The following is an 18,370-nucleotide window of genomic DNA, read 5'->3' on the forward strand; positions in this document are numbered from 1 at the left end:
TGGTGAGCGTGGGCGACCCCTCTCTTTCAGATGTGAATGAGTGTACCAGCAGCCCCTGTAGCCAGGAGTGCGCCAACGTTTACGGCTCCTACCAGTGTTACTGCCGGCGGGGCTACCAGCTCAGTGATGTGGACGGTGTCACCTGTGAAGGTGAGGGTGCCCCCTGTGGGCCGAGGGAATGCACACCTGGGCCTTGCTCCTCATCTCAGTGTCTATGGGAACGCATCTGCTGTGACTTCTGTGGACACGAGTCCCCTGGGTGGCTCCTCTGCTTCCCACCCTTTGAGGCGAGCAGCTGTTTCGTTTCTTCGTTCCAGCTAAGTTTTCCTGGGACACACTGAGCCCATTGTTGAGTGGGGTTTGGAAAGAAGCAGCCCACTCCTTGGATTTTTCTCTCGTAAACACATAGCACTGATGGTGCTTGGGTGTGCTTCAGCTTCCCTTCTAACATGATGGCCTCCGGAGCCCGGATCCCAGGGCTGGCTGGGGGCATGGGGCCAAGGGCTGAGCGTCTCCTCCATGTTCCTCTCGGAGCTGGGCCTGTTTCCTTGTCTCTGACAAGGGGTGAGCGTCTCCTTCATGTTCCTCTCGGAGCTGGGCCTGTTTCCTTCTCTCTGACATGAGGACTTCAGTGCAGATAATGGATAAAAAGCCACCATAGGTGCTTCGAGGGCAGCTATGATGATGATTGGTATTATTATTTTTTTGTTTTGTTTTTGGTGAAAATGTACAAGCAGAACACGCCCAATTCAAAGATTTCTACCTGTACAATTCTGTGCTGTCGAGGACAGTCTTCCAGCTGTGCGGCCGTTCGCACCCTCCTTTTCCGAGTTGTTCCTCCACCATGACTGTTAACTGCCTGCCCCCTGAGGTTCTTCTCTAACCTTTCCCGTGGCTGTGGTCGTATTTGATATGGATAGTTCTTTACAGGAGCACAACGCTCAAGGCAGACGTCCTTTTGATGAGTGCTATTTTCGCGTCATGTCTTAGCAGTTTTTTTGTGTGTGTGGTAAAACTACATAACACAGCGTTTGCCAACTCAGGATTTTTTACATGTACAATTCAGTGTCACAGATTCCATTAATTTTGGTAGGTGACCATCACCGATATCCGCTGCCAGATTTCCCATCACCTTCAACAGGCACTGTCTGTCTCCTAAGCAGTGACACCCCTCTCTCCCTTCCTTCCGCCTCTGCAAACCACTGATAAATTTTGGTCTTTAAGCGTTTGCCTCCTCTACATATTTCATGTAAGTGGGATCAGACAGTACAGTATTTGTCCTTTTGTGATTGACTTAAGAAGAAGTGGGTTTTTTTTTTAGCAAATTTACAACAGTTAGCATTAGGGTGCCTGTTCTGTGTGTCATTCTGAAGCCCTTTGGCTTCCCCACTGTCTGCCCTGCCTTTGGTCCCCCCCACATATGCATGCTTCACACTGAACTTGCTGTATGACCCTAGGCTAGTCCTGCCCTCTCTGGGCCTCAGTTTCCGTTCTGACCCAATGATGTCTGAGGCTACTGCTAAGCTCTAGCACTTCGAGGCCTCCTGTGTCCCTCTTGTCCTATGCTGCCCGCCTAAGCCCTGGCAGGGCCCACAGCCAGGGGCCCAGACACGGGATAACGAGGGCGGGCTTTGCCATTGCAGATATCGATGAGTGTGCCCTGCCCACCGGGGGCCACATCTGCTCCTACCGCTGTATCAACATCCCCGGAAGCTTCCAGTGCAGCTGTCCCTCGTCTGGCTACAGGCTGGCCCCCAACGGCCGCAACTGCCAAGGTGAGCATGGTGGTACTCAGGGATCACTCAGGCCATCCTTGGGACTCTGCAGTGGTGGGCGGGGCTGCGGCCAGGCGGCCTCCAGCTGGGGGCGTGCTTCTCTGATCCAGGGTCATGCACATGAGGGTGCATCAGGGACGGAGGCCACCAGCAGACCTGGAGGCCAGGACGGGGCTGACAGCCTCTAGGAAGATGCCTACCAAGGAGGAAGCAGGAGGCCTGACTAGAAATCGGAACCTGGACACCCCCTTCCACAGCCTTTTGCCTGCTCGCTCAGGCACTCCACAAACCCTTGCTTTGGGCCAGGCCCTGGGCCCAGCATTAAGGGCAAAGCACTGAGCCAGATGGTAGAGGCTGCTGTCCTGAGGGGCTGACCACACAGTAGGCAGGCAGATGGGTAGGCCCACACGTTTGTGAGAACATTGAGCTTGGACCCGGTGTTTATGGGCAGTAATGGCTGTGAGCGTCCGGCCAGGCTGGGGGTCAGCTCCCACACAAGCTAATGAGGGAGGGTCAGGGGCGTCCATTCTGAAGGACACTGTGGCCTCAGCATGTGTCCTATAACTCTGCTTGATAACAGATATTATGAAAATGGATGATTCCGGAATCCAGGAAATGGAATCAGTCGGAGGGGTTGGAGTCATCCAGCCTCTTCCTCATGAGCTGCACGTGGGTTGTTGATCCAGGGCCTCTGAGGCCCCCGTGTTCTGCGAATGTGGGTCACGCAGAGGGTGGCTTTGGTCAAAGGCAGACAAGGGCCTGGGTGTCTGCGGGGCCAGGATGCACACTCACCTGGGCCTCCAGGTGGGCGTTGTTGTGTTTTCTGTTTCTGGGGAGCAAACGCCCTTCCTGCTCCTGGCCAGGCTTCCTCCCCGCAGCCTCAGGCCTGCGTCTGCCCAGACACAGAAAAAAGACGTTCCTCAGCTGTGACCTTTGAGATAGGGGGTGTTATCTGTGGCATCTCTTACCCGATGCCCCTGGAGCTTGGTGACATTCCCTGGACCCCACTGTCCGGCTGTCCCGGGGTGTCTGTGAGAAGGGTGATGACTCCCCATCTCCAGGGTCCTCTCTTTATGGTTCCAGGCCGTCCCGATGGTCATCCTCCCTGGGGACACTGGCCAGTACATATAACCCCTTTCAGCCTTCGTTTTCTCATTGTAATGTGGGGGCTGGTAGCTTCTGCTTGGTCCCTCGCAGGTCAGGGTGACGCACCTCAGGTGTCGCATGAGGGGTGCCAGGTAGTACAGGCGTGCACCCTGGCGCCAGCTGGCCTGGATTCTGAGCTCAGTTCCGCCACTTAAAAAACGTGTGCCCTTAGGCAAGTCTCATAGCCTCTCTAAAAATCTGGACGCCTCCTAAATTGAGGAGGATGATAGCTGGCTTCAAGAGTTGTGAGAATTCCTGCTAAGCACTGTTTGCTGTTATCGTTGTCAGACTCATCCCAGGGATTGTGAACAATAAAGGAATATTCCATAAATATAAATGCCTTTAAGCCAAAGACTGGCCAGGGTGCTGCTCCAAGGAGTGGGCACTGGGGGCAGACAACAGTGACAGAATTCCCCTGTCTGACCCTGGTTGGTGGGAGGGCTTGATGCCTCCGTCTGCCATCTGGAAGCTTCTGTGGCCTTGGCCTTCACCATACTGCCTTTGGGTCCTTCACAGACATTGACGAGTGTGTAACTGGCATTCACAATTGCTCCATCAACGAGACCTGCTTCAACATCCAGGGCGGATTCCGCTGCCTGTCCTTTGACTGCCCAGAGAACTACCGTCGCTCCGCAGATACGTAAGTCCCTTGACCCCGCGCCTGTCTGTCTGCGCGGCCTTCCTGCCAGCTCGGCTCCAGGCCCTCCCACCGGGGTCTCAGGAAATTTGATGATCAGCTTACCCCTGGTCCTCAGACTCCTGAACGCAGGTGAGACTGTCTCAGAAAGCCAAGGTGGTACCTTTGACTGAGGCCAAGGTCAGCAGGCTGTGCTCCAACCCGCTTGTGCCAGATCCAGGTGGACCCACGGCCCAGTCCGCAGTGTGGAAGCTGGACCTCAGTTTCTTTACCTTTAAGAAGCCGGGGCCAGAACTTGTGCTGTCTGCTTAATGGGCTGGCAGTGATTGCTCCATGACAGCAGTGAGCCTGTTAGCCCTCCTGACTTATTGGGGCATCACTACTAGGGGACCCTACCTGGAAGCCAGGTTTTGTTCTACCTGTGTGAATACAGCCCAGAAGTTTCTGTGCCCTAAACTTGGGACTGTGTGGCTATATGTCATTGTAAGCTCACTCTCCCCAGGCCACTGGTGTCTGTGGGGGTGCCTAGGAGCCCCTTCCTCAGGGGAACCTGCAGGCACGGTTCTCACTGCAGCACCCGCCCCTAATTTAACTCAGTGAGTCTCAGATGGTTTGTTTAGGGCCATTGCAATTGCTTCAGGAAAAGTTCCTTGGTGGGCACCCATCTCAGGTGTGGCTTGTAAGCCTGCTCCCCCAGCACAAAAGGTTCCCCTGGAAGTGCCCTGAGTGAGCACACAGCTGGGCAACCACACTTCCAAGGTCTGGAGCCAGCACCCACCTAGGTGACCGCACCTCCAAGGTCTGGAGTGAGCACACAGCTAGGTAACTAGGTGACCATACCTTCAAGGTCTGGAGCGAGCACACAGCTAGGTGACCACACCTCCAAGGTCTGGAGCGAGCACACAGCTAGGTGATCACTCCTCCAAGGTCTGGAGTGAGCACATAGCTAGGTGACCACTCCTCCAAGGTCTGGAGCGAGCACACAGCTAGGTAACTAGTTGACCATACCTCCAGGGTCTCAAGCGAGCACACAGCTAGGTGATCACACCTTCGAGGTCTCGAGCCAGCACACACGTAGATGACCACACTGCCAAGGACTCAAGCGAACACGTAGCTAGGCGACCGCACCTCCAAGGTCTGGAGTGAGCACACAGCTAGGCGACCACACCTCCAAGGTCTGGAGCCAGCACACAGCTATGTGACCACACCTCCAAGGTCTGGAGCCAGTACGCACCTAGGTGATCACAGCTCCATCCACCCAGCAATGCATCTCTGAGACCTCACGTGCCTCCTGACCTGGAGCCTGTCTGTGGGCTCTTGGTTTGATCGCTTCCTCCTGAAGGTCAGTGTCCACCTTTGATGGGGAGCCAGGCTGACTCTGCCTTGGTGCCCCTGCTTGGCTGAGGAGTGGCCGCCCTGGCTCGTAGCTCTGGTCTGGCGTCCAGTGACGAATGGTGGAGTGGGAGGGCCTCAGACGTCCCCTTTTTCCCTTGCAGCCTTTATGTTTTGTCCAGCTTTGAGGGTGCTCACCGCTGGCTTCTCCGCTCCCTCAGGCCTGCTTGTTCCTCTGGCAGGTGCTCTGTCTGCTCGAGAACCCAGCCCCTCGCTTCCTTCCAGGCCTGGCTGAGGGAAAAGCCACTTCAGAGCCAGGTCTACGGTGGGTGGCATTCCAAATAGCCTGCAGGTTAAACAGCACCCCATGGGCAGTGATGGGGCTCCTCTGATCCAGGTTCCCTGTCCCCAGTTTGAGGCTGTGTGGCTGTTCGTCTTGGGAAGCTAGCTAGCTCGCTCCCAGGCCTTTGTTGGTGCCTGGGTTTGAGGTTTCTGGAAGACGGGCTGTTGTTGTGACTTGATATCTAACTCACGCACAGCCAACAGCCCAAGAGAGGAGAAGGCTGCCCCTGCGCTGGGCTGCACACTCTCCCAAGCCTGAGGCGGGCAGGTCCTCTGTGCACGCTGTGGTGGGCCTAAATCGGTGGAACCAGCTCCACCACCTTGTGTTGGCTGGTGCTGTGGGGGCCTACACTGCCTACTCTGTGCAGGAAAACATTTACTTGTTTGTTTGGGAAACATTCACCGAGGGCTTACTGTGTGCATGTACCTGGCTAGAGGATGGGCTGGCAAAGGCCCTGTTCCCTGCTTGGAGACCTCTGGGAGCGTGGCAAAACAACAGTGAGCGGAGAGTCCTAAGTGTTCCTGAGATGAGGGGGTGCCCCGCCTGGCTTGAGGGAGGAGAGGGGAAGAGAGGAGGGGGCTGCAGGGAGTCGGCACTGGTTGAATGAAGGTGGAAGGAGGAGCGGAGTTAGGCAGAGGGGGCTGGACGGATGGCAGGACTGGACTGGGGTGTGGGCGTGGGTTCCAGTGGAGACAGAAGAGTCCCAGCAATGCAGTGTGGGGAGGGCAGAGGAGGGTGAGCTTGGAGCAGGGCCATGGATGTGGGTTAATGGAGCAATGAAATCGGGTGGTTGGGGGAAACCTGAGTGCTCTATTTCTACCCGGGGAGGTGGCCCCGTGCGCCAGGTGTTGACTTGACCCCATCCTATGGATTCATCAATCCGCCCCATTGGGACAGGTCAAGCGGAGACTCCGTCATTCTTGAATACGGACAGACTGGAAGCTGGGCTCTGTCCCTGGTAAAGCCGAGGGGGAGGGTGACGTTCTGACCCTGTCCTTCCAGAGAAGATGGCAATCCCGGCCATTATGAGCAAGTCCCCTTTACATCTGTTTGTTAACAGGAGCTGCTGCTCGCTAGTGCCACTCAGCGGCCAGCGTGAGCAGAGGCTGGGGAAGGGGGCGGAGAAGGAGGAGGTGCGAGGACCCCTGTGTAGTGACAGCCTTTCTCCCAAGCACGCGGGCCCCCTTGAGATGCTGTGGCATTCTGGAGAGACTGAGACTTTGGAGTCAGGCTCACTTGGGTTTGTGGTTCAGCTCAGCACAAGACCGTGGTTCCTGAGATTCTCGAGGCCTCCCATTTCTCAGCTGTAAAATGAGGGTGGTGACCTCACCTTCCCTGGGTTCCATGGGGTGACAGAGCCCCTCCCCGCATTTCACCCATAAAGCTCACCCCAGATTCAGCACTGGGGGGATGTAGGTGGAGACCCCGAGGCATGCCAGCCCTACAGGTATTTTTGGGCGAAAAGACGGTGGGTCTTTGTCTGTGCAGGTATCCAGGCTGGCACCTGGCCTGAGAGGCCGTGTAGGGGAGAACCAGGCCTAGAACACAGGATGGATGGGCTTTCAGTCCTAGCTCTCTCATTCACTGGGGCTGTGGCCATGGGTCCCAGTCTTGGGCCCTCAGAGTCCGTTTCTGCGTCAGTAACATGGCACCAAAAGCACCTGCTACCAGAGGTGGTGAGGCTAAGAGGTGTCTGAGTCTCCTACAAAACCAAAACCAGACCCATTACTGTGCAGCCGATTCCGACTCACGGCGACCCCATGTGTTACAGAGTAGAATTGCTCCATCGGGGTTTCAGAGCTGTAATCTTTATGAAAGCAGATCTCCAGGCCTTTCTTCCTAGTCCTTCTTATCCTAGAAGCTCCACTGAAATCCATTTACCGTCACAGCGCACACAAGCCTCCAGTGACAGATGGGTGGTGGCTGTTTGAGGTGCATTGACCGGGAATCGAACCTCGGTCTCCTGCGTGGAAGGTGAGAATTCTAGCACGGAACCACCGCTGCCCCCAGAAGAAGATATAAACTCCTTGCCGTCGAGTCAATTCCAACTCATGGCGACTCCATGTGGTACAGAATGGAACTGCTCCACAGGTTTTCTTGGCTGTGATCTTTATGGAAGCAGATTGACAGGCCTTTCTTCCATGACGCCGCTGGGTGGGTTTGAACCGCCAACTTTTATGTTAGTGGTCAAGTGCAAACCGTTTGCGCCACCCAGGGACCCTGACTCTGATGTTGTGCCACTCTAGTGGGGGAAGATGGAGAAGCAGGGCTCGGGAAGGGCTGTGTAGTGACAGGATGTCACTCTTGCACACACAGGAATCTCTGGTGACAGTGCCCTCATTTGCTGACCCCTGCCAAGGAGGCAGAGACCAGCCTGGGGCCTAGCATCCGGGCGTAGGGAGTGGGTATTGGGCCTGGAACCCTAAGTTGAGGGCCACAGGGGTTTTATCCTGGCTGCCTCACCCTAGTCGGGGCACTACTCCAGGACCACGGACACACCGGCAGCTGACGAGCCAATGGCAAGGAGGAGTCTCTCCTTTGCCAGTCCAAGGCGCCGCGGCCGTCCCAGAGCCTGCAATGGGGCTGAAACACCCCCTTTATCCCTTCAGTGGGGCCAAGTCCTGGCTGCTGGGCCCTTGGAAGTAGAAGCACAGCTGGGCTGCCTTGGTTGCTACTTTCTGGGGAAGGGATCCCACGAACAGCTCTTAGCCTGAGGGTGCAATGTGGTTGGGCAAATAGGGGTGCGCCCTTGATGTCCCCTCTGCTTTGGCCAGTTTCTGGGGCTGGTTTCCAGAATGCCCAGGGCAGGAGAGTGGGAGCAATCCATCAGGGATGAATAGAAGCACTCAGGCAACCGGGGGCAGCCAGGACAGCCGTGCCTCCCGGGGAAGGACTTGCCTGGGCACCTGTTCTCTCTCCCATCCGTGGTGTCTTTCTGCAGTTGCATTTTCATGGAACTCGAGCGTTACGATCAAATGTGGGGCACATTGTTCTGTAATGCACGACACAGTCAGGACTCATGGTGTGATAAGGAGACAAGTCTGTGGAAGCCAGGGCACATGGTCCCGGAGCCTGGGTGGGGTGGGGGCACCCGTGCCCTGTCAGTGATGACAGCCCCTCTCCCACCCAGACAGGTGGACTAACAAAAGTGTTTGTACCGTGCTCAGCCTAATGGGCAGCTTGCCAGATGCAGTAGTTTAAGCCCTGAAATGTTAGAATTTCTGGAATGTTTCAGTAAATTTGGGGTGGAACCAGGATAGAATCGAGGAGCCCTGGTGGCACAATGGTTAAGCGCTCAGTGCTAATAGAAATCTCGGTGGTTTGAACCCATCAGTGGCTCTGGGGGAGAAAAGACCTGGCGACCTGCTCCCATAAAGATTACAGTCCAGGAAATTCTATGGAGCAGTTCTCCATCAGTCATATAGGGTCACTCTGAGTCAGAATCGACTTGATGGCACCCAGGAACAACAGGATAGGATCACGGAGCTCACAGAGTAGGCGTCGGCCCGTGCTGGGTATTGTCGAGGAAGCCGGCAGCCCCGGCAGCGCCTTAGGAAGCGAGTGGTCTAGAAAAAGCCTGGCTCAGAGAATCCAGTTAGCATGAGGCAGGGCTTGGGGTGCTCTGATTAATGACTCTGTGGGGCCTGGTCCAAGAGGAAGGCGTGTCTGGCTGTGTGGTGTGTGATGGCCGCAGGAGCTGTACCAGAACAGTTCTTCGCCTCTGCCCACCCCCCGCCACGTGCTAGGTTAACACTTCAGCTGCCAAATCTAAGCCGCCTGTCCTTGGACCCGGTACAGCCTGCAAGGGGAAGTGGAAAGGCCTAAACCACAGGAGGGAGACGCTAGCTCCACCTGCTGTCCAGGCCCAGGACCTCCGTGGAGCAGGGGTGTGTGTGTGGTGTTTGTGTGTGTGTGTGTGTGTGGCTTGTGTGTCTATGTGTGGTTTGTATGTATGTGCACGTAGGTATGTGGTTTGTGTAGTGTGTGATGTGTGTGTGTGTGCGATGTGTTTAGGATGTGTGGTCTGTGTGTATGTGTGTGTATATGTGTGACGTGTGTGTGTATGGTGTGTATTTATGGGTGTGCAGTGTGCGTATATGGCACATGTGTGTGCATGTGTAGTGTGTGATGTGTGGTGTGTATGTAGTATGTGTGGTTTGTGTGTGGTGTGTGTGGTGTGCTGTGTGTGTGTAAAGGCTTTGAAGTTAGGACAGGCCAACTTTGAAACCAAACCTGCCGCCTGCTTCAGCCTGTGGAGTCATGACCAGCTTACACGTCCTCACCAAGCTTCATTCTCCTGCACCCCCAACCAAAAGCCATAGAAGGAGTTAAATGAGTAGAAGGAGAACCCCAGACTCACCCAGCATGGTGCCAGCACCCTAGAGAAGAACAATTTATGGGAGCCAATCACCTTCCCCATTTCTCCATGGAAACCCCCCCCGCCAGGTCCCAGCTCCTCAGAGGCCCTTTCTCTGTGGCAAGATTGCCCTAATCACTTGGAGCACTCCCATTTGGCCAGGGCCTGGGCAGTTCTTGAGGTGGTCTGTGCCTCAGCAGCACCCATGCCCACTTTCTCTCCTGCCTCTTCCCTCTCCCCCGGGCCCTTCTTCAGTGTTCCAGACCTTCACATGCCTCTAGTACATGGAGCTCACTCCCTGGGCCATCCTTCCTAAGAGCTCAGAAAGGTAAATGGCCGAGTAAATATAAGGATTCCTGTAAGTCCTGGTAAACAGTCTGGAAATAGGATGTAAAAGAGACCCTGCTCACAGTAAATGTCAAGAGTAAATAAGTCTAAGTAACTGAACACAAGGCATGAAAACTTTCAAAGCTGAAAGGGAAAGGTCATGGAGGTCCAGAACAGAGGGTGCTCCTGACTGGTGGACCTGGTCAAGATGGCGGAACGTCATGGGATGTGCTCTGCCAACTCCTGTGGGGCTTTACACCTTGGCTTTCCTTCCCAAGGCCATCTTCAGGAGGCAGAAGACAGTACCTGTCCCCATCCTGTCACAGGAAGTTGGGATCTGTCCCCATTCTGTCACAGGAAGTCAGAACCTGTCCCCATTCTGTCACAGGAAGTCAGAACCTGTCCCCATCCTGTCACAGGAAGTTAGAACACATCTCGTTCTGTCACAGGAAGTTAGAATCTATCCCCTTCTGTCACAGGAAGATAGTACCTGTCCCCACCCTGTCACAGGAAGATAGTACCTGTCCCCACCCTGTCACAGGACATTAGAACTTGTTTCCATCCTGTCACAGGAAGTTGGAATCTGTCCCCATCTTGTCACAGGAAGTGAAAGTCTGTCTCTATCTTGTCACAAGACAATAGTACCTGTCCCCATCCTGTTACAGGAAGTTGGAATCTGTTCCCATCCTGTCCCAGGAAGTGAGAGCTTGTCCCCATCCTGTCACAGGACAATAGTACCTGTCCCCATCCTGTTACAGGAAGTTGGAATCTATCTCTATCTCTATCTCTGTCACAGGAAGTTGGAATCTGTTCCCATCCTGTCACAGGAAATGAGAGCCTGTCACAGGACAATAGTACCTGAACCCATCCTGTTACAGGAAGTTGGAATCTGTCTCTATCTCTGACACAGGGAGTTGGAATCTGTCCCCATCCTGTCACAGAAATTAGAACCTGTCACAGGTAGTTAGAACCTGTCACCATCCTGTCACAGGAAGATAGAACCTGTCACTTCTGCATTCCAGGCCCTGTGGCCACAGATGGGGAACTGGGTCTGGAGCACAGGCTTAGTGATGGCTTGGGGAGCTGCAGAGGGTGGTGGGAGATCTGACTGCCTGAGCACAAATATCACTCCCTGGCTCACTCTGTGACGTTGGGAAGGCCACTTACCCTCTCTGAGCCTCAGTTTCCTCAGCTGAAAAACGGGGATGAGAATGCGTGGTGACGCGTCACCGAGCACTGGCTAAGTGGCGGCAGCTGTGGTGGCTAGTGTGGAGACAATCACTTGGAGGATCATCTCCGCCCTGACCACCGGCACTCAAAGGGCAGAGTGTGCCTGGCAAGTGTGTCTCGGGGTGGGGCTCTGCCGGTGAGAAGGGGACACCCCTCACTCTGGGCATAGCCCTTGACCCCCAGCCCCCAGCGCCCCTGAGGGCGTTCAAGAGGGTAATACCTGAGTCAGCAGCCCAGAGGTCCCACGGCGCCTCCCACAGGTGAGTGAGGGGTGCTCTTCCCGTTGGCAGAATTGGCTAGAGGGGCAATGGGAGGCCTGGGCAGGCCCCCGAGCCCCCACTTCCCCTCGCTCTGTTGTTCCTTGCTTGCTGAATGTGCCCTAACGCTCTTCTTATCTCTGTCCACTTTTCTTGCAGCCGCTGCGAGCGCTTGCCTTGCCATGAGACTCAGGAGTGCCCCAAGCTGCCTCTGAGAATAACTTACTACCACCTCTCTTTCCCTACCAACATCCAAGTGCCCGCTGTGGTTTTCCGCATGGGCCCCTCCAACACCGTCCCGGGGGACAGCATGCAGCTGGCCATCACTGGTGGCAACGAGGAGGGCTTTTTCACCACCCGGAAGGTGAGCCACCACAGTGGTGTGGTGGCCCTCACCAAGCCAGTCCCTGAGCCCAGGGACTTGCTCCTGACCGTCAAGATGGACCTCTACCGCCACGGAACCGTCAGCTCCTTTGTGGCCAAGCTTTTCATTTTCGTGTCTGCCGAGCTCTGAGCGCTTGCTTCAGGCTATGGTTCCCTTGTCGCTTTCCTCGCCCTCCTATCTTGGGATCTGAATAAAGTTTAGCAGGTGATCCCACCCGCGTGCTTCACGTGCATTGATTTTGTTCCGCGTGGTTGTGGGTCTCCGTGCGCTTATCACCCAGGGCTGAGCCGAACATGTGCCACCGCCTCACACCCACAAGGGGTGACCAAGGAGTGTTTCCCATAAATGGCATGAGCCTGGCAGTCCCTGTCTTGGGAACTCCCTGGATATAGGGTCAGGGAAGCTAGGCAAGGGGAGAACAAGGCTGGGTGTATCATTCCACATGAATCTCTGGGCCTTCCTTCTTTGACTCTGTTGAACTCAAAGGACAGAGGTGATGATTGAGCACAGCCCCCTCCCCAACTGACAGATGTGGAAACTGAGGCCCAGAGAAAAGGAAGGGCTTGGCCAAGGTCACTGGCCTGTTTGTAGCAGAGCCAGGACTAAAAACAGGTCTCCTGTCCCCTGCTTGGCTTCCTTGCCCAGAACACACCCATTGCAATCGAGTCGATTCCAACTCATAGTGACCTTATTGGACAGCGCAAAACTGCCTCATAGGGTTTCCAGGGCTGTAATCTTTACGGAAGTGAGTGTTTACCTGAAACAAAATAGCTCTGTCCTGGGATTCAAACCTCCCATTCTGTCTGTCTTGATAAGAAACCCAAACCTGTGGCGGAAAAAGTACTGACGCGGTGGGAGCCTCTTGTAAGGGATTCTGGCCCAGATGAGGTCAGTGATCTCCACTGAGGAGCTTGGCCTGAGCCCAGAGGAGGTCAATGCCAGTGAATAAGTGCTGTGTCAGGGACTGCTGAGTGTCCACCTGCTCCTCCCAAGCATTGCCCCCAATCCTGCCACCAGCCCTGCAACGGGAGGGTATCACCCTATGGATACCCAGAGAAGACAAGTGGTTTGCCCACAATCACACAGCTGGTATTAGAACCCCAGTTTGCTGAGAAAGCACTAGCTATTCCATTCTGTCACAAGCCCTCCAAAGTGGGCCTTCTCCACCTCCTCCGCTATGATTCCAGCCAGGCCACTGTCATTGCTCACCGTCGGCTGGTCTCCCAGTGTCCACTCAACCTTACAGTTCATCCTCTGCTCAGCAGCTAGAATGACCTTTTCAAAACACAAATCACACCATGTCATTCCCCTGCTTAAAGCCCTCCAGGGCTTCCCTTCATTTACATTGAATCCCCCCCACCCCCAAAGCGCCTCACAAGGCTCTGCGTAATTGAGTCCTCGGGTGCCCATCCAGCCTGACCTCACACTTCCCCTCTTGCTCACTGCTCCCTCGTCACACTGACGAGCCTTTGACTGCCTCAGGCCCTTTGCACGCCTTTGCACCCGTGGCCTGAAATGCTGGTTACCTCAGCTCACGTGATTCTTCTTCAGAGAAGCCTTCCCCAACAATCTGGGTTATTTTTCCTGTCAGTCTCTCTCATAATACCTTTCCTAATGCCTATCACAGTTTGCAAGGCCCTGTTTACCTGTGGTTAGCTTCGGCCTCCCCCACCATCCAGCAGGCCCAAGAAAGTGGGGACCAGGTCTGTCTCGTTCGGTGCAGTGTCTCCAGCTTCTGGGACAGGGCCAGGTGTGCAGTAGGTGCTCTGTCTACATCTGGGGAGGGAATGGAGGACTTGACACCAACATTGGCTTGTGTTTCTAACATATCTGTGGCTAGGACTGCCAATGCCTTTTCTAAGCAGAAATGGGGCAGGACACCATACTGGAATCAAGGAATGGGCTCTGGGTGGTTCTAAGGTCCTTCCTACAATGGTGTGTAAGGGATACCCATGCTCTGCTGTTTTGTGGGGAGGACAGGCAGTGAGTTCTGTGCCATATGCCTGTGACAGGGACAGCAGTAAACTTGCCACGGGAGCACACACAGCTCCTAGCCAGTCACCTCCAAGCCTCCCAGGCCTCTCCCCGATGACCTCTGGTCTGGATCAGCTTCCTGTCTCCTATTTTCCAAGGCATTCTCCAAGCTAAAGCCAGCAGGCCTCTCCAAAGGGCCAGTCTGGTCCTGTCCCTCCCCTCTTTAGAGTCCTTTCATGGTTCTCTGTCACTAACAGATGAAGTCCACCTCCCTTGGAATGGCCCTCAAGGTCTGAGCCAGCCTCTGCCAGCCTTTGCACCTACATCTTTTCTGACCCTGGCCTACAGCTCACCCTCTTTGCTTCTTGCTCTAGCCACGAAGGGTTGCTTGCCCTTCCCTGAATGCATCTTCCCTGTGGCTTGCCCAAACCTACCGCAAACTCCTGTTCTCCTTGAGGACTTAGCTCAAAGGTCTTCTCCTCAGTGAAGCCTTTTCTTAACCTGAGCTGCCTTGTCCTGGGTGTACTCCAGCTGAACATTTACCTTGTGAGATTGTTATTGTTGGGGGGCAGTGGTGGGCTGGTGGCAGAACTCTCACCTTCCACGAGGGAGACCCGAGTTCCATTCCTGGGTGATCTACCTCATGCGTGGCCACCACCCGTCTGTCATTGGAGGCTTGCGTGTTAATATGATGCTGAACAGGTTTCAGCAGAGCTTTCAGACTAAAATGGACTAGGAAGAAAGGCCTGGAGATCTACTTCTGAAAATCAACCAGTGAAAACCCTGTGGGTCACAATGGTCCAACCCACAACTGATCATGGGGATAGTACATGACTGAGCAGTGTTTGGTTCTGTTGTGCTTGGGGTTGCCATGAGTCAGGGCTCACTGGACGGCAGCTAACAACAACAACATTCTGGTCGCTACCTGTTTACCATCCTCACTGGGCTGGGGCATTTTGAAGGCAGGGATTGTGTCTGGTTATCCTGTGTATTCTTGGCACCTTCAGAATGTTTGGTCTGCAGAGGGAGCTTAGTAAATATTTGAATAAACATGGATGGATGGGTAGGTAGGTGGATGGAGTTGTGGATGGATCGATGGATATTTGGATGATAGATAGATGGAGGTTGGATAGATGGATGGACAGGTGGATGGGTGAATGGATTGATGGATGGATGGATGAGTGGATGGGTAGATGGTTGGATGGATGGATAGGCAGATGGATGGATTGATGGGTGAATGGATGGTGGATAGATGGATAGATGAGTGGGTGATGGATGGATGGATGGATGGACAGATGGGCGGGTGAATGGATGGGCAGGTAAGTGAGTTGATAGATGAATAGACGGTAGTACTTTCAAGGCTTAGTTCAAATATCACCTCCTCTGTGAAGCCAACAGGGCACAGCAGGGATTCCATTTTTGTATTCAGTCACTCATTTGTCATGCTTCAGATTATTCAGGCCCAAAGGAGCACTTTTTCATTCATGTTAAGAGGGGGAAAAACAAACCACCAAGGGAGTGTAGAGCCCATCCAATATCCTTTCATGTCTTCCCACAACCCCCCTGGACAACCTTCTCACCATGTGCCTACTCAGCTGTGTTTGACCTTTCCTTGATTTGTGGAACACCCCACCCCTGAGGTGGCTGTTCCATTTTAGGATGCCTCTGATGTTTCTGTGTGTGTGTGTGTGTGTGTGTGTGTGTACACACCTGCGTGCACACGTGGAAGACGTATCGAAATGACCTGACTTCCTCCATCTGCCTTGCAATTCTTTGTGGCTGTATAGCAGGACCCCTCCATCATGCAGCTGAGAGACAATTTAGTGCAGAAAGAAACAAACAAACAAGAACAGGGACTCAGAGTCCTTGCCCTTTACCAGCTCTGTGACTGTGGGTAGGTCGCTCACCTTTCAGAACCTTCTTTTCTCCATCTGTTAAAATTAGCAAGGTACCTCATGAAATTATTTTGGGGATTACGTGAAATAACACCTGAGGCAGTGTCCAGCAGGCATTCAATAAATGTTGGTTTGCCCATTTATTGTCTTAGTTATCTAGTGCTGCTGTAACAAATTCCACAAGTGGATGGCTTTAACAAACAGAAATTTATTTCCTCACAGTAAAGTATGCTAAAAGTCCAAATTCAAGGCGTCAGCTCCAGGGGAAGGCTTTCTCTCTCTGTTGGCTCTGGAGGAAGGTCCTTGTCCTCAATCTTCCCCTGGTCAAGGAGCTTCTCAGGTGCAAGGACCCCAGGCCCAAAGGATGCACTCTGCTCCCGGTGCTGCTTTCTTGGTGGTATGAGGTCCCCAAGTCTCTGCTTGCTTCCTCTTTCATCTTTTGAGAGATACAAGGTGGTGCAGACCACACCCCAGGGAAACTCCCTTTACTTTGGATCAGGGAGTTGACCTGGGTAAGGGTGGTGTTACAATCCCACCCTAGTCCTTTTAACATAAAATTACAATCACAAAATGGAGGACAACCACGGAATACTGGGAATCATGGCCTAACCAAGGTGATACACACATTTTTGGGGACACATAATTCAACCCATGACAGTACTCAAGTATTCATTTGGTTCTTGATTTAAATGGGAATGAAGGTCCAGAAGGTCTGAGAGCTTACTACACATACACGTTGGGCATTTTATTTAGGCATCTTATTTCATCCTCAAAAGCATGGTACAGGTGGTGGTTGTAGTTTGCCGTCGTCAAGTCTATTCTGACTCCTGGCAGCTCCATGTGTACAGAGTAGAACTGCTCCATAGGGCTGTCAAGCTCATGGCCTTTCAAGGCCTATCTACTGAGGCATCTCTGGCTGTGTTCAAACCACCAACCTTTTGGATAGTAATCAAGTGCTTAACCGTTTGTGCCACCCAGACACAGTTCAAAGGATTTAGATGGACCCAAGGTCATTGGTATGTGGAGCTCCCATCTCTCTGAGCCCTAGACCTTGATCTTCTGGCTAGATCACTAGAATCAATCAAGCTTCCGAGGGGAAATGGTAATGATCACCATTATACTGATAATAATGCTGAGAGCCATAATAACATGTGTGACAGCTAGTGCTTACTGTGGGCCAGGAACAGTTTCAAGCGCTTAACTCATTTAATCCTCACAACAATCCTGTGGAGAAAGTACTGTTATGATCCCCAGTCCACAATGAGGACAGGGAGGCACAGAGAGGTTAAGTAACTTTCCCAAAGCCCTGCAGCTGGTGTCTGGTGGAACTGGGATTCACACCCAGGCAGCCTGGCTGTGGGCTCTGTGTTCTGAACCCCTGCCCTGTGCTGCTTCAAATAATGTAAAGAGAGGAGCATCCTGAGATCATTTAGTGCTGGTCAGATTCTTACTCTGACTTCATCTCAGACAGCCCTGAATATCAGTCCGCATTCTATAATTCCCAAAAACAGAGCAGGGTATTTTCTTAGCTAAAAAAGGAGGCAGTGTGGTGTAGAGGAAGGAGCTGTGGAGATTAAACGAGATAATGGAAGCAGCAGTCAAGAAATCAAATGATGCATTGAGTGGATCTACTGCAGAAGACCTCTTTAAAATATTAAAGGGAAAGTTGTTACTTTTATGACTGAGGCATGGTTGATTCAAGCCATGGTATTTTCAATGCAAAAGCTAGGCAATTAAAAAGAAAGACTGAAGAAGAATTGATGCAATTGAATTATAGCGTTGGAGAAGAATATTGGATATGTCATGAACTGCCAGAAGAACGAACAAATCTGTCTTGCAGGAAGTACAGCCAGAATGCTCCTTAGAAGCAAGGATGGCAAGACTTTGTCTTGCTTACTTTAGATACATCATTAGGAGGGACCAATCCCCAGAGAAGGACATCATGTTTGGTAAAGTAGAGGGTCAGCAAAAAAGAGGAAGACCTCAATGAAATGAACTGACACAGTGGCTCCAACAGTGGGCTCAAACATACCTACTACTGTGAGGATGGTGCAGGAGCAGGCAACACTTCATTCTGTTATAAATAGGGTCGCTAGGAGTTAGAGCTGACTCCCATGAAAAATGTCTATCACAGGGAACCTGGGAAGATACCGGCATAGTTTTTGAAGCCTCTGGATCTTAGCCCCAAAACTGAGAACAATTAGATAAGAAAGTAAAAAAAATCCATGGAAAACATTTCCATCTAAATGAGATGACAAGGTATCCCCGTGAACCCCACAATATTATTCATGCTGACCTGCATGGTATTGGTATCTGTGCAAGAGAAAGCAGGTAGGAAGCAATGGAGTGCCCAGTAGGCCTGAGATCCAGGAGAACATCAAAAATAGTCAATAGGAAGTCACTGAAAAGTTCAGTGGGCCAGTCTGAGAACAGCAGCTGAAACTGGGAGGCATTTTGCTCACTCTGTGAGTTTCTATGGGATTTGATGTTGATACTTTTTGGTTGATCATCTTTATGTGAAATTGGTTTTCCTGAAATTTTAGAAAGAGGCATAGTTCACAGTAGTTTTCCTGACTTCACGGAGCACCCTTGTCTCTTAATTTTAGCAGCTTGATTTCTGATAAATCAGCTACTGTTGAGTCAATTCTGACTCATGGCAACCCCACATATGTCAGAGTAGGACTGTGCTCCATAGGGTTTTCAATGGCTGGT

At 52.8% G+C, this 18,370-nt stretch overlaps 1 protein-coding gene across 2 annotated transcripts in view; it reads left to right on the forward strand.

The window, feature by feature from the left end:
- FBLN1 (fibulin 1) overlaps positions 1 to 18,370 on the forward strand; it is a 109,391-nt gene that overhangs the window by 47,206 nt on the left and 43,815 nt on the right. The window contains exons 12-15 of one of the 2 annotated variants that reach the window (XM_049884654.1): positions 31 to 150; positions 1,644 to 1,775; positions 3,438 to 3,561; positions 11,564 to 12,020. In XM_049884654.1, the coding sequence (XP_049740611.1) occupies positions 31 to 150; positions 1,644 to 1,775; positions 3,438 to 3,561; positions 11,564 to 11,918 (731 nt within the window). In that variant the 3' untranslated portion in view covers positions 11,919 to 12,020. Of the gene's footprint in view, positions 1 to 30; positions 151 to 1,643; positions 1,776 to 3,437; positions 3,562 to 11,563; positions 12,021 to 18,370 lie in introns of those variants that run through there. The other variant, XM_049884653.1, reaches the window with a different exon arrangement.

This window comes from Elephas maximus, chromosome 4 (assembly GCF_024166365.1).
Source record: "Elephas maximus indicus isolate mEleMax1 chromosome 4, mEleMax1 primary haplotype, whole genome shotgun sequence".
In the NCBI taxonomy this organism is placed as follows: Eukaryota; Metazoa; Chordata; class Mammalia; order Proboscidea; family Elephantidae; genus Elephas; species Elephas maximus.